The sequence below is a fragment of the Sprattus sprattus genome (assembly GCF_963457725.1).
Source record: "Sprattus sprattus genome assembly, chromosome: 1".
Classification (NCBI taxonomy): Eukaryota; Metazoa; Chordata; class Actinopteri; order Clupeiformes; family Clupeidae; genus Sprattus; species Sprattus sprattus.
The window spans coordinates 31,743,709-31,755,168 of NC_137920.1; the positions used below are offsets into that span (position 1 = coordinate 31,743,709).

Genomic DNA, 11,460 nt, shown 5'->3' on the forward strand with positions numbered 1-11,460 from the left:
ATACAGCACCAAAAGTCAATCCCACATGACGATCTAATATAGTTTAATATAGCAACCACGCAATTGCTCGAAATGGCTAATATTTAACCCACATCTTGTTATGATCCTGTCTCTGCGATTGCGAGCAAGTTGCAGAATTTGTTAATCCAATTTACTGCCACTGTCATCTAGTGGATGGAGGAAGAACTGTTCACAAGAGAAGTAGCGGCAGATAGCGGGTACTGGTGCCTACATCCACATGTCCGGAGCAGGAGCACCTGGGCGGGCGGTATCAAATAAGTGTATGTTTACAGTACCACGTTTAAGGTTGTTATTTTGTTAACTTATCCATATTATCAGTCTGTTTATGTTGTGAAAGATGCAGTGCTGTGAAAATAAAAATCCGTCTATCAATTGATCAGCTAGATAATTTACTTATTGTTACATGGTAACCAGTTAGACAAATCAATATCCCTATCATTGCATCTCTATGATAATTCTGTACATTTGGATTACTCAAAATGTCAGCATGTAAAATTCCTGGTACAGCCACCCTCACTGGAAAAACAATCAAAATACACAAACACAATCTGTCGTTAGAACTTAAAACTTTATTATTCATATCAACAGGACTCACAAAAGGGACTTGGAGCCTTCCTCCTCTCTTGCAGCGACAACAAGCAGCGTCATTTAGAAATGGCATCACACATATCTACATTCACACCTCTGGCGGACTAGGACAAACACATACTCACTAATGTAGTGCACTGATGTACTGGTATTCCCCCCCGCCCCCAAACACCACCCCTAAGCCCTTTGCATTGTAATCATACAGACAGACAAGGTGCTCCCATTGAAATTACTACGGACAGTCAGCATTGATGAATGCGTGGCATCGCAAGACTATTAAGATAGGAAAGTGAAGAAGACAGGAATGCACGCTCAGGGGTCACAGGACCTTAGGGCTCATCCGACCAGCAAGCTCCCTTGTCCTCGTCTTCATGGAGCTGGAGAAAGAGGGACATCATCAGGTAGCTGGTAATCAAAACAGTAACCCAGGTTACAGAGGATGGGGAAATGGAGTTTAAACAGGCACCACACAGAGTAACAGGGCAACTAAGCTATTGGCATGACAACAAATTAGTGTCTTACATGTTATGACCAAAAGACCCCTCCTGACGTGTGTGTGTGTGTGTGTGTGTGTGTGTGTGTGTGTGTGTCTGTGTGTGTGTGTGTGTGTGACAAACATGTCATGACTAAAAGACCCCTCCTGACATGTGTGTGTGTGTGTGACAAACATGTCATGACCATAAGACCCCCCCGACGTGTGTGTGTGTGTGTGTGTGACATACATGTTGTGCCCATAAGACCCCTCCTGAAATGTATTGTTCCTCTCTGCCAACTGTATCTTGACTCCTCTTACCAAATGTTCTGTATTTTACCGGTCCTGTTTGACAAATGAAAGTGTCTCTCACCTGTGCTTTCACAGAATCAAAGTGTCTTTTAACTGTCCTGTCTCACGAATCAAAGAGTCTTTTACCTGTTTTGTCCAACGAATCAAAGTGTCTTTTACCTGTCCGATCTCACAAATCAAAGTGTCTTTCATCTTTGCTGTCTCACAGAAAGAGTTATCTCTTACGTGTCTTATTGCACATAACCTGAAGTGAGGATTTATAGTTTACCTCTCGGATCACACTGAGGTATATTTTACCTGTCCTGTGTTTTTGTAGTTGTTATATCCTAACATAAGGCGGTGTCTTTTACCTCTTGGGTCACACTGAGGTATATTTCACCTGTCACCTGTAGGGAGGTGTTTTTGTAGTTATAATATCCTAACATAAGGCGTGTCTTTTACCTCTTGGGTCACACTGAGGTATATTTCACCTGTCCCGTCCCATGTAGGAAGGTGTTTTTGTAGTTATAATATCCTAACATAAGGCGGTGTCTTTTACCTCTCCTCTCTCACTGGTAAAACTTTAGCTCTGTGTCCACGCAGTCGAAGAAGAGGTCTCCCAGCTCTTCGCCAGGAATCTCTCCTTTGAGCATGGCGCCTATGTCAATCAGACACTGAGACTCCAAGTAGCGAAGGGTCTCCTGGAGACTCTCTGCGGCTTGCTGGAAGAACACAGAAGACCAGAGTCAGTCACAGAGGTCACAGACAAAAGAGGCATTCATTATCTGACCCAGATTTTACTGTATGTATAGAAACAAACGTCAACTTGGTTCACAAAAAATGTCCTCACAAAGAAAATACAGTTCAGCATGTCAATCATGTGCCAAGGCAGTGTGTGCAATGGAAGTAAAACTAGAACAAAAACTGAGGAAAACAGGGTGAATTTTTATGGCAGTTTAACATTTAGCCTTTAACCTCTGCTTAAATTGTTGACCCTCGACCGCTCTAAGGTTCTTTTGAAGTGGCCATGTGTAATCTCACTTTGTGATTAAAACTAGACTAAATTAGTGTGTGTGTGTGTGTGTGTGTGTGTGTGTGTGTGTGTGTGTGTGTGTGTCTGTGTGTGTGTGTGTGTGTGTGCCCTTCTAACTCCATGATGAATGTTTACACACCGGGTTCTTTTCAATGGTGCGCTGTGCTTCTTGGTGAGCTTTGTAGAGATCGTGCTGTCGGTCGACCCGGCTTTGGAAGCGAGGTTGTTTCCTGGCCGGGTCGTCAGAACCGTACTGAGGGGAGATGACCCTGGTGACTGGAATCATCGCCTCGGAGAAGATGAAAGGCTTGAACACAGACCTGTGGGCAGATTAAAAACAGACAACGCATTAAGAGTTAGGAAAAAAATTAAGAAAACCAAAATACGACAAACGTGCGGAACGGAGAGTCAAAAGTGAAAACAAGATGAAAGCAAAGATAGAATAATGAAAATAGGAAAACCTAAATGAGAACAGAAATGTTTTTTGCAATCGATTGCCTTCAAAGTTCTCGACCCTCATCACAGTTGACCAAAACTAATGAGAAATGTATTCATGAAGATAATTTGGTCTACCAGTTACCTGCCACATCATCATCTGTTTGTGTTAATTGTAAACCCCTACATTTAACTTGCTTTACAACTGTTTAACTGAACTGCACTAACTAACCAGAGGTATTGTTCAGTGAGAGCTTGAGACAAGTTTATCTGATACATTTTCACAAAGCCCAGGGCTAGACTGTTGAGCCACCTAACTCTCACGTCTACTCACCAATGTCAGGAAGTCAGACAGTAGAGTTTCAAACAGTGGGCTAATTACAGCCTAGACAACCAGGTGATGCTCCTCTCAAGCCTACAAGCCTATCAGATTGTCATTTTCTTCAGGGGCAATAAACAAAAATCTGGCCCATAACCAGCCATTATTGCTAAGTCTTTCCCCCCAAGGGGAAGAAAGGACAAGAGAAGGGGAGCAGTAAAGTTATAATACACATGAAGGGGCAGCGGAGGTAATAAACCTCTATAACCAACGTCACGGGTCCCACGCTATGTGGATGCTTATCAGCTCCCAGGGCCATGATTCAAGAGCGAAAATGTAGCACTGATGTCTCCCACTAGTATTCACATAGTCCTGAAGGTAGCTAGCTAGCTAGTGCACTAGTAGTGAGATAGTAAATGTGAGGCTTATGTAAAGTTAGTGTGCACTCGCTTGTGCACATTAAGGTCTGTGTAATTTTATTGTCACTCTGGCAGTCACTTTATTTTATTTATTGTCACTCTGGTAAATTGTGGTGAGGTTCATAACTTAGACAGATGTAGGGCATTGGTCACACTTAATTTGAGGCAATCATAGGAATCACCTCTGTGAGAATTACTCTAGCACAATGCATTGCTGAATACGTCCCACAACATTCCTTATTCTAAAACCAGGTTGACCCGAATTTTCATGTCAGTGTTTTCAAAACAGATTCATTAATAGTGGGGTTTTCCAAGCATGTGGTTTAGTGACAAACCTGGGTAAATGAACTCAGAGTAAGTGGTAAACCTTCTAAGAGAAGAGCCCTATGACTTCATTCTCCTAGCAAAACAAAGCCGTAGGGATCTTCCATTAGGAGGTTTGCTTTTCTATTACGAGGTTTACCACTTACTCTGAGCGAACGTACCAAGATTTGTCACTATACCACATGCTTGGAATACCCTCTGTGTGACACAACCACCGAGCCATGCTGTGGCCCAGTCTCTTTGTCTGTGGGCCAGGCCAACAGCTGTTTCTCATTCTCACAATATTTTAATTATATCTCAACTGCATCTGAAAGTTCCTCGCTGCATCTTTCCTGTCCGTGAGGGTGTAGCACCTACCTGGAGGGGTCCGGGGTGGCAGTGAAGAAATGGACGCAGGGGAAGGCCGGGTCACGGGGCAGGATGGACACCATGCTGCCCGTGGTGCAGAAGCCTCCGGAATCCATGCAGATGCCGCTGGGCTTGTCCCTCAGGATAGTCATCATCACCTCAGCCGTGACTGAGCCTAGAGGCCCCACAGAGGGCGAAGAAGACGAAGAGGAAGAGGAGGAGGAAGAAGAAGATGAAGAAGAATGGCATTAATGTCACACTTGTTCAAGGCATGATCCCTAACCCTCAGGAAAGTCATCACCTCAGCCGTGACAGCCTAGAGGCCCCACAGAGGGCGAAGAAGAAGAGGAGGATGAGGAAGAGGAGGATGAAGAGGAAATACTGACATTAATGTCACACTTGTTCAAGGCATGAGCTCATGCAGTTATGAGACACAGTTTCACAAAATCCAAACAAATCTAATCCAAACGGATTAAATTCAGGCTTGGCATGAAAAGAACATACAGTACATATACCAAATACACTCTGACTATGGTGTGAGGCCCCTTTATCACTAGCACAAGAAGTTTTTACATGGCTGAAAATAACTGCAACGTTGAGCTTGCTTACTTCTCTGAACTATTCAAAGTCACCAATGTGAAGTGAGTGATTCACATGCTTCTCATGAGCTTGCTTTTTTGCTTTTTTACCCTCATCCACTTATATTTTCATTTCCGTTTCCTTCTTTTCGTGTTTGACCTTTTGAACTTTCTGTCAGCCTTTGACCTCACCGTCGTGCTGGCGCAGGAGCTCGGTGCCGCCGCGGTAGCGCTGCTTGGCAAGCTCCATGCGGGCGGGTGGGTTGTCGGGGCTGAAGGTGGCGTTGAAGCTGAACGGCTCCTGGCCGCCCCACCAGCCCTGGGCCTGGGCCACGGTCCGCAGCTCCGGGTGCTCCAGCGAGATCTCCGCGTCTATCGTCAGCTGGTTGGAGATGTTCTTCACCCCAGCTGCCACGGGTATACAGGTAATACACGTTAACACGGAAGCAAGCACGCATACACATTCACATTCACACATTCACACAAACACACACACACACACACACACAAATGCACACAAACACAAACGCATACACTCACACACACACACACACACACACACACACACACACACACACACACACACACACGCACACACACAGAAACGCATACACTCACACACACATACACACACACATACAAGCATATACACATGCAAAAACACATGCACACACGTACATAGTACGTAAATACCCACACACACACAACAGCCGAATACACACAAAGAATATAAAAGTGGTAACTGCATCCTACAAAGAGCCTACAAGCATGGATGACTTGATATGTCTGTAACTGCCCCAGTGCCAGTGAATGCAGTTGTCTGTCTCTTAAAGACATCACGATGAATGATCAATAGTGAACCAACACCCACTATAGCGTACAGTCTTTCAGACCATGGAGCTTTTAACATGCAAGACAATTCAATTTGCCAGCACATGACGGGAAATACATAAAATCTACTTTGTGTACTACTTTAAAACGTCCATTTGGTGGAATCCCAGTGGAATACCCCCCTCCGAAAAACGTTTGCTTCAAAAACTAGCATTTCTGCTGTGTATCTGCACACAGAGGACGAGTGCAGAGCATTTGGAAGGAGAAGACTACGACACACAAATGAGGAGCGAACATCAAACAGGGCATGTGACAACACGCAGCAACACATGCTCTGGGTGTCTTTGATCTGGTTTAAGTCTGCGCCGTGTGTGAAGTACCTGGGTCTGTTCCTCTGCGCAAGTGTTGATATACAAAAGCCACTGTGCTGAAATTGCTTTTTTTTGGTTAAAAGCAATTAAGACAAACGCTTGCATGCTCTTTCTGATTTACAGAACCTATTTTTTAGGCACATTTTCTATAAGTAGGTGGCAATTTTTTAAAACCTACACACCAAACAACCAAAACGGAAAACACCTAATGTCACTTGCCAAAAGACATGAATCACTCAAAACCATCTTATAATTTGTGTCTGACATAAACATTCACACACAGACTGCACACATTCACAACCAAAGGCCCTTGTGTGTTTGGGAGGTGTACGCATTTAGCCTGATCTATTCTACCATATACAGTTTACAGGATGTTCTGCTAACAAAAAAGATTGTTACAGAATATTTATATGAAAAGATACCTAATGTAATGAGGTATTTTAGGATAGTTTTATTTCAATAAAGTTTACATTTATAGTTTTTTCAGGGGCATTGTATTTGTATTTACTTTTAAATTATAGTTTTAGGGACATTGTATTTCAAAAAACGTTTATCTACAACACATGAAAAATGTAAGCTCTGTAGTTTGCTGTGTTTTTTAATTAAACAGTGCACACAAAACATTTTTTTTTGGTCTTACCACAGCATGTCCTCCCTCACAACTGCTGTAATGGTATGGCTTTACAGTGGGTAACTTTTGTTTCTAAAGTGTTTTGCAATAAGGTATAACACTGCAAAGTCCTGAAAATATTGATACAAACCTATATGGATTCTGAAAATCAATGTGTTCTCTTATCCGGTTGTTTATATGTGCGATAGTTTACACTCACTGTGCGAGTTATAGTAATTAATTCAAATTTCCCGCACATAGGAAGACATGGAAAAACACTGTCCACTACAGAATCCAAAGAATCCAAAATATGCCCAAAGTATGACATTTGCGTATTATTATTATTCACCACTAGAATTTTACAGACATCCACATAACAAGCCAAGCGAAAATAATGTAAGGGTTATGATACTGTGTCACGTTGTTCCAACAAAAACTCTATCTCACCTACTCCAGGAAAAACAAACAATTACAGCATGTTCCCAGACACAACATGCCACCTCTTTCCATATGCTAGGTACCACTGTGGCTCATCCCAGGAAATAAAAAAACTTTTTTGTGATTTAATCAAAACTAGGATGTCATACTCATATTAGCATACAGGGTCTTCACTATGTGTAACAACTGTGGTATAGTCCATACTGTCCATAGACAGAATTCACAGAAGTCCCATTTCCACCTTTGACCTGCTGTGCTGTCGTGGAGTTTCCCTGTAAGTCATGGGAAATTAAAAACTACTAGGGACAACAACAGCTAATTTACTCGTGGTATGAATGATTAGGTAGTGTGACATGAGAATATTTGTCAGATGTTCTATGCAAATGTATATTCCCATAACCAGATACATTAAAGAGACTGAACCACGCATTTCTTTTAAACCTCACAAGTGTTTCTAATACAGGGTGCAAATGTCAGTTTTCCTCCAAGTAAACACACACTCAAACACAACCGGTGTGTGTGTGTGTGTGTGTGTGTGTGTGTTTGTTTAAGAGCTCTTCTCACCTGTGACCTGCTGTGCCGCCCAGAGCTTGCCAGCGGTCTCCAGGACCCAGGCCTCGGAGCGGTCCACCAGGAGAAAGGTGTTGTGGTAGCTAAAGGGCTCGGTCTCCTCCCTGCAGGGCCCGCCCTGGCCGTGCTGCTCCAGGAGCCCTGTGATCACGTCCAGCGCCGCCCGGGCACTGTCCCCGCGTTCCAAGCCCAGCCTGCCCACAGGGGGAACAGGGATGGCGGGGGAACACATGAAGTAGGGTGGAAACAGAGTCAGTAGGTAGCCCAATGAATGAACTCCATGCTTACCATGCTAATTCTATTGTGCTGTAATTCTATTGTGCTGTACCATTATTCAGTTTTGCTGTAACATCTAAGTTCTGTGTACAAGTTTCTTAGCTGTGCAACTGAGTATGAGTAAAAGTTTTAACATTTATTTGAGTGTAACTTTACCCATTATGAGACGAAATGGCCGGGTATATTCAAATATCCAAATCAGCTCTTATGTCATATTACGTGGATATTTACACACTTTGGCTTACCGACACCTAATACTTTCTCAGGTTTTGATCCTTTCATACAGAACCCATTAATCCATTAATCTGCTAACAAACCATTCAGGCAGTTTCTCAACCAGTATCACGTATCTATAGCCACACTGCCATTGGTCCCCTTTGGCAAACTACTTTTCGGTACTTCGGTACTTTTCGGTTCTGCGGGCGCCTCCCTAGGCTCGCCAAAGACGGGCCCGGTTCCGCTCCAGCCCACTCACCGGACCATGTCCATGCCCAGGAGGGCCTCCCCGTCTCCGACTGGTTCTTTGGTCCACACGGCCTCGTTGCCAATGCACACACCAAGCTCGTTGGCCCCCATCTCCGCACCCCATAGCCAGGCTGGTCGGCTTAGGACAACAGCGTGGGTGTGTTCCGCCTGAGGGATTGAGATGTATGTGCACTGCAGAGAGGAGACAGACAGACAGACAGACAGACAGGGAGAGAGAGAGAGATAGACAGGGGGAGGTAGAGGGAGAGAGAGAAAGAGAGAGACAAACAGTCGGACAGGTAGAGGTAGAGGGAAAGAGAGACAGACAGACAGGTAGAGGTAGAGGGAGACAGACAGACAAACAGACAGACAGGTAGAGGTAGAGGGAAAGAGAGACAGACAGACAGGGAGAGGTAGAGGGAGACAGACAGACAGACAGACAGACAGGGAGCGATAGAGGAAGAGACAGACAGAGAGGGTGGGAGAGAGAAAGAGACAGACAGACATACACACACACACAGGTAGAGGGAAAGAGAGACAGACAGACAGACAGGGAGAGGAAGAGGGAGAGAAACAGACAGGGAAAGGTAGAGAGAGACAGACAGACAGGGAGAAATAGAGGAAGAGACAGACAGAGAGAGTGGGAGAGAGAGATACACGGGGAGAGGGAAAGAGAGAAAGAGACAGACAGACAGACAGACAGACAGACAGACAGGTAGAGGTAGAGGGAAAGACAGACAGACACACAAGGAGAGGAAGAAAGACAGACAGACAGGGAGAGGTAGAGAGAGACAGACAGAGAGAGTGGGAGAGAGCGATACACAGGGAGAGGGAGAGAGAGAAAGAGACAGACAGACAGACAGGTAGAGGTAGAGGGAAAGAGAGACAGACAGACAGGGAGAGGTAGAGAGAGACAGACAGGGAGAGTGGGAGAGGGAGAGAGAGAGATTCAAGGCATTCTGTTAACAGTGGCTGAATTCCAAGTGATCACTGTTGGCTGCTCACCAGAAACCACCTGGACAGATGAGTGGAAAGGTACCAGCAAAAACAAATTCGTGTGAATTTGGGCAACATGCCAAATCACATCAAAGGACAAGGCCGATTAATTTGCATAGAAAGTGAGAGACATTAAAATGTTTTAATGTTGAAATATTTTATGACCTACTTGTTTCTGATAAACATTGCCTGGCTCTGACAAAGTAAACACTTGGCTTTTCAAGTACTTTAAACCTTATTGCTTTTCAAGTCCTTTAAACCTTACTGTGCTACTAGACTAAAAAGCAAAAACACTTCACAGTACAATTTTTTTAAGATTTTTTATTTTTTTTAAACAGGATCTTAACCAATGGTTGTAATAAGGGGGGCACTTTAAACTGAGTGACAACAGAATGCAAGTGTTTACCTCCACCGAAGCACCGGGAGGGTGGGAGGCGGCCGGGTAGTAAACAACCTCCTGGACCTCATCCCGGGGACGGTCCGAGTTCTTGCCGAATATCACGTGGTCATCTTGGGAGCCAGGGGGCAGTGCTACAAAACAGTCGCATGACCGAGGTGGCTCAGCCATCCTGGGTGGGAGAATAAGTAACTCTTCTCAGTATCTAGTTATGTGAGTCTTACTGATTTCTATACCTCAGCATGCAAACATAGAAACTCAAACTTCAGATGGTACAAAGACTAAGCCTCTTAAATCTATTTTTAATGAATATACACGTAGCAACACCACACTGTCATTTACTCTGATTTGCAGTGTATTTTGCATTTTTCAATCAAATATTAAACGTAAATGGCTAAACCAACCAGTCATAGCAGTAACCATCTCTGATTAATGAGATGCCTGAAATTTCCCATATAATTGACCACAGGTTGTTTTCAAAGATTATTTTAGATGCAACACATATATGCTCACAAATATTAATATTGGTTACCGATATGTTTTACAAATGTATCAGTACGGTGAAGCGAAGAATAAAAGACACCTGAATGACGAATTGCATGCTGTGCGAACAGCGCACGCCTACACGCCCAGCTTCGCGCACACACAGGAGTTGCGTACTGCAACCTGCTAGTCCCTCCCTCTGGTTATTATTATTATGCAGTTTCAGTTGGCCTCCGAGTCGAATTCTCCGCTTAGTAGATGACTAAAACTGGGCAAACTGAAAGAATAACTGGCACAAGACCACTTGCACTGACTCCAGCTACTTTTAAGATTAAAGTGTGGTGTTAAAATAGCAATTAACCTTGCACAATGCCCTACCCCGCTACTACTACAGGGCTTACCAGTTGGACGTAGCCTAATCTCTTCCAATCCGAATGACACAAGACGAGCTATTCGCGTATTTTTTAATCAGTGACAGCATGTATTCCTTCGTGAATTTGGTAAAATACACTTAATTCCTCAAAGGTCTGTGGCGTAATGGACGAAATTCCGATTTATTTTGCATTTAGTGAAATGTCTTGCCAAGACACGGCCTACGATAACGGTATCCTTTGCTATCGTGCGTTTTTTTAGGAAAATGATAGGCGAAATGAGCCACAAAGAGATGTTGTCCTGTTGAATATGTTAAAAGTTTCAATGGCGGCACTTTAGGGTGTATATGAGCGCCAAAAAATACACAAGTAAACATTTTAATTCTGCAAAATTGTTACCTTTCTTTTGCTCAGAACCGGACCGCAAGCCTGTACGGAAGCAGGTTGCAGCGGCGACGTCACGTGACTGCACCCAAAGACAAACCAATGTTCTATTGGTCTTTCCTCTCGTGTAAAGTAAAAGGTGTAAAGTCTGGCAGTCCGGTACAGGTGGCCGTATGTTATCGCTTGTGATCAATAGCTGCCTGAAAATAGTGGTGCATGATAAGGAAAACCTGAAATAAGTAGCTGATAATGAAAATCTCATCATACTCAAAGTTTCATCCTTACGAAAGCAGTTTTGTATATCATTGACATTTAGCATTAAGGCAGCTTATATCAAGCATCGTGTCGAATAATAGGATCATTTTGAAGTTAGATCTATTTAATGTTGGTACGTGTACAATTTAATGACACCTTATAGGCTATCACTAATTCTAAGACTA

The 11,460-nt window shown here is 43.6% G+C and overlaps 1 protein-coding gene across 2 annotated transcripts; it reads right to left on the bottom strand.

Moving 5' to 3' along the window:
- Positions 1-570: 570 nt before the first annotated feature.
- scrn2 (secernin 2) lies at positions 571-11,136 on the bottom strand. Of its 2 annotated transcripts, none has more exons than XM_080839886.1 (9): positions 11,036-11,136; positions 9,792-9,954; positions 8,400-8,581; positions 7,643-7,842; positions 5,021-5,236; positions 4,260-4,425; positions 2,545-2,725; positions 1,932-2,094; positions 571-986 (listed from the first exon to the last, which is right to left on the bottom strand). In XM_080839886.1, exons 2-8 carry the CDS (start codon positions 9,951-9,953, stop codon positions 1,942-1,944), a joined length of 1,260 nt encoding a protein of 419 aa, XP_080696012.1. In that variant the 5' UTR covers position 9,954; positions 11,036-11,136; the 3' UTR covers positions 571-986; positions 1,932-1,941. The 2 variants fall into 2 exon arrangements, with proteins under 2 accessions (XP_080696012.1, XP_080696013.1); XM_080839887.1 differs by having other exon boundaries at positions 571-1,014.
- Positions 11,137-11,460: the final 324 nt, after the last annotated feature.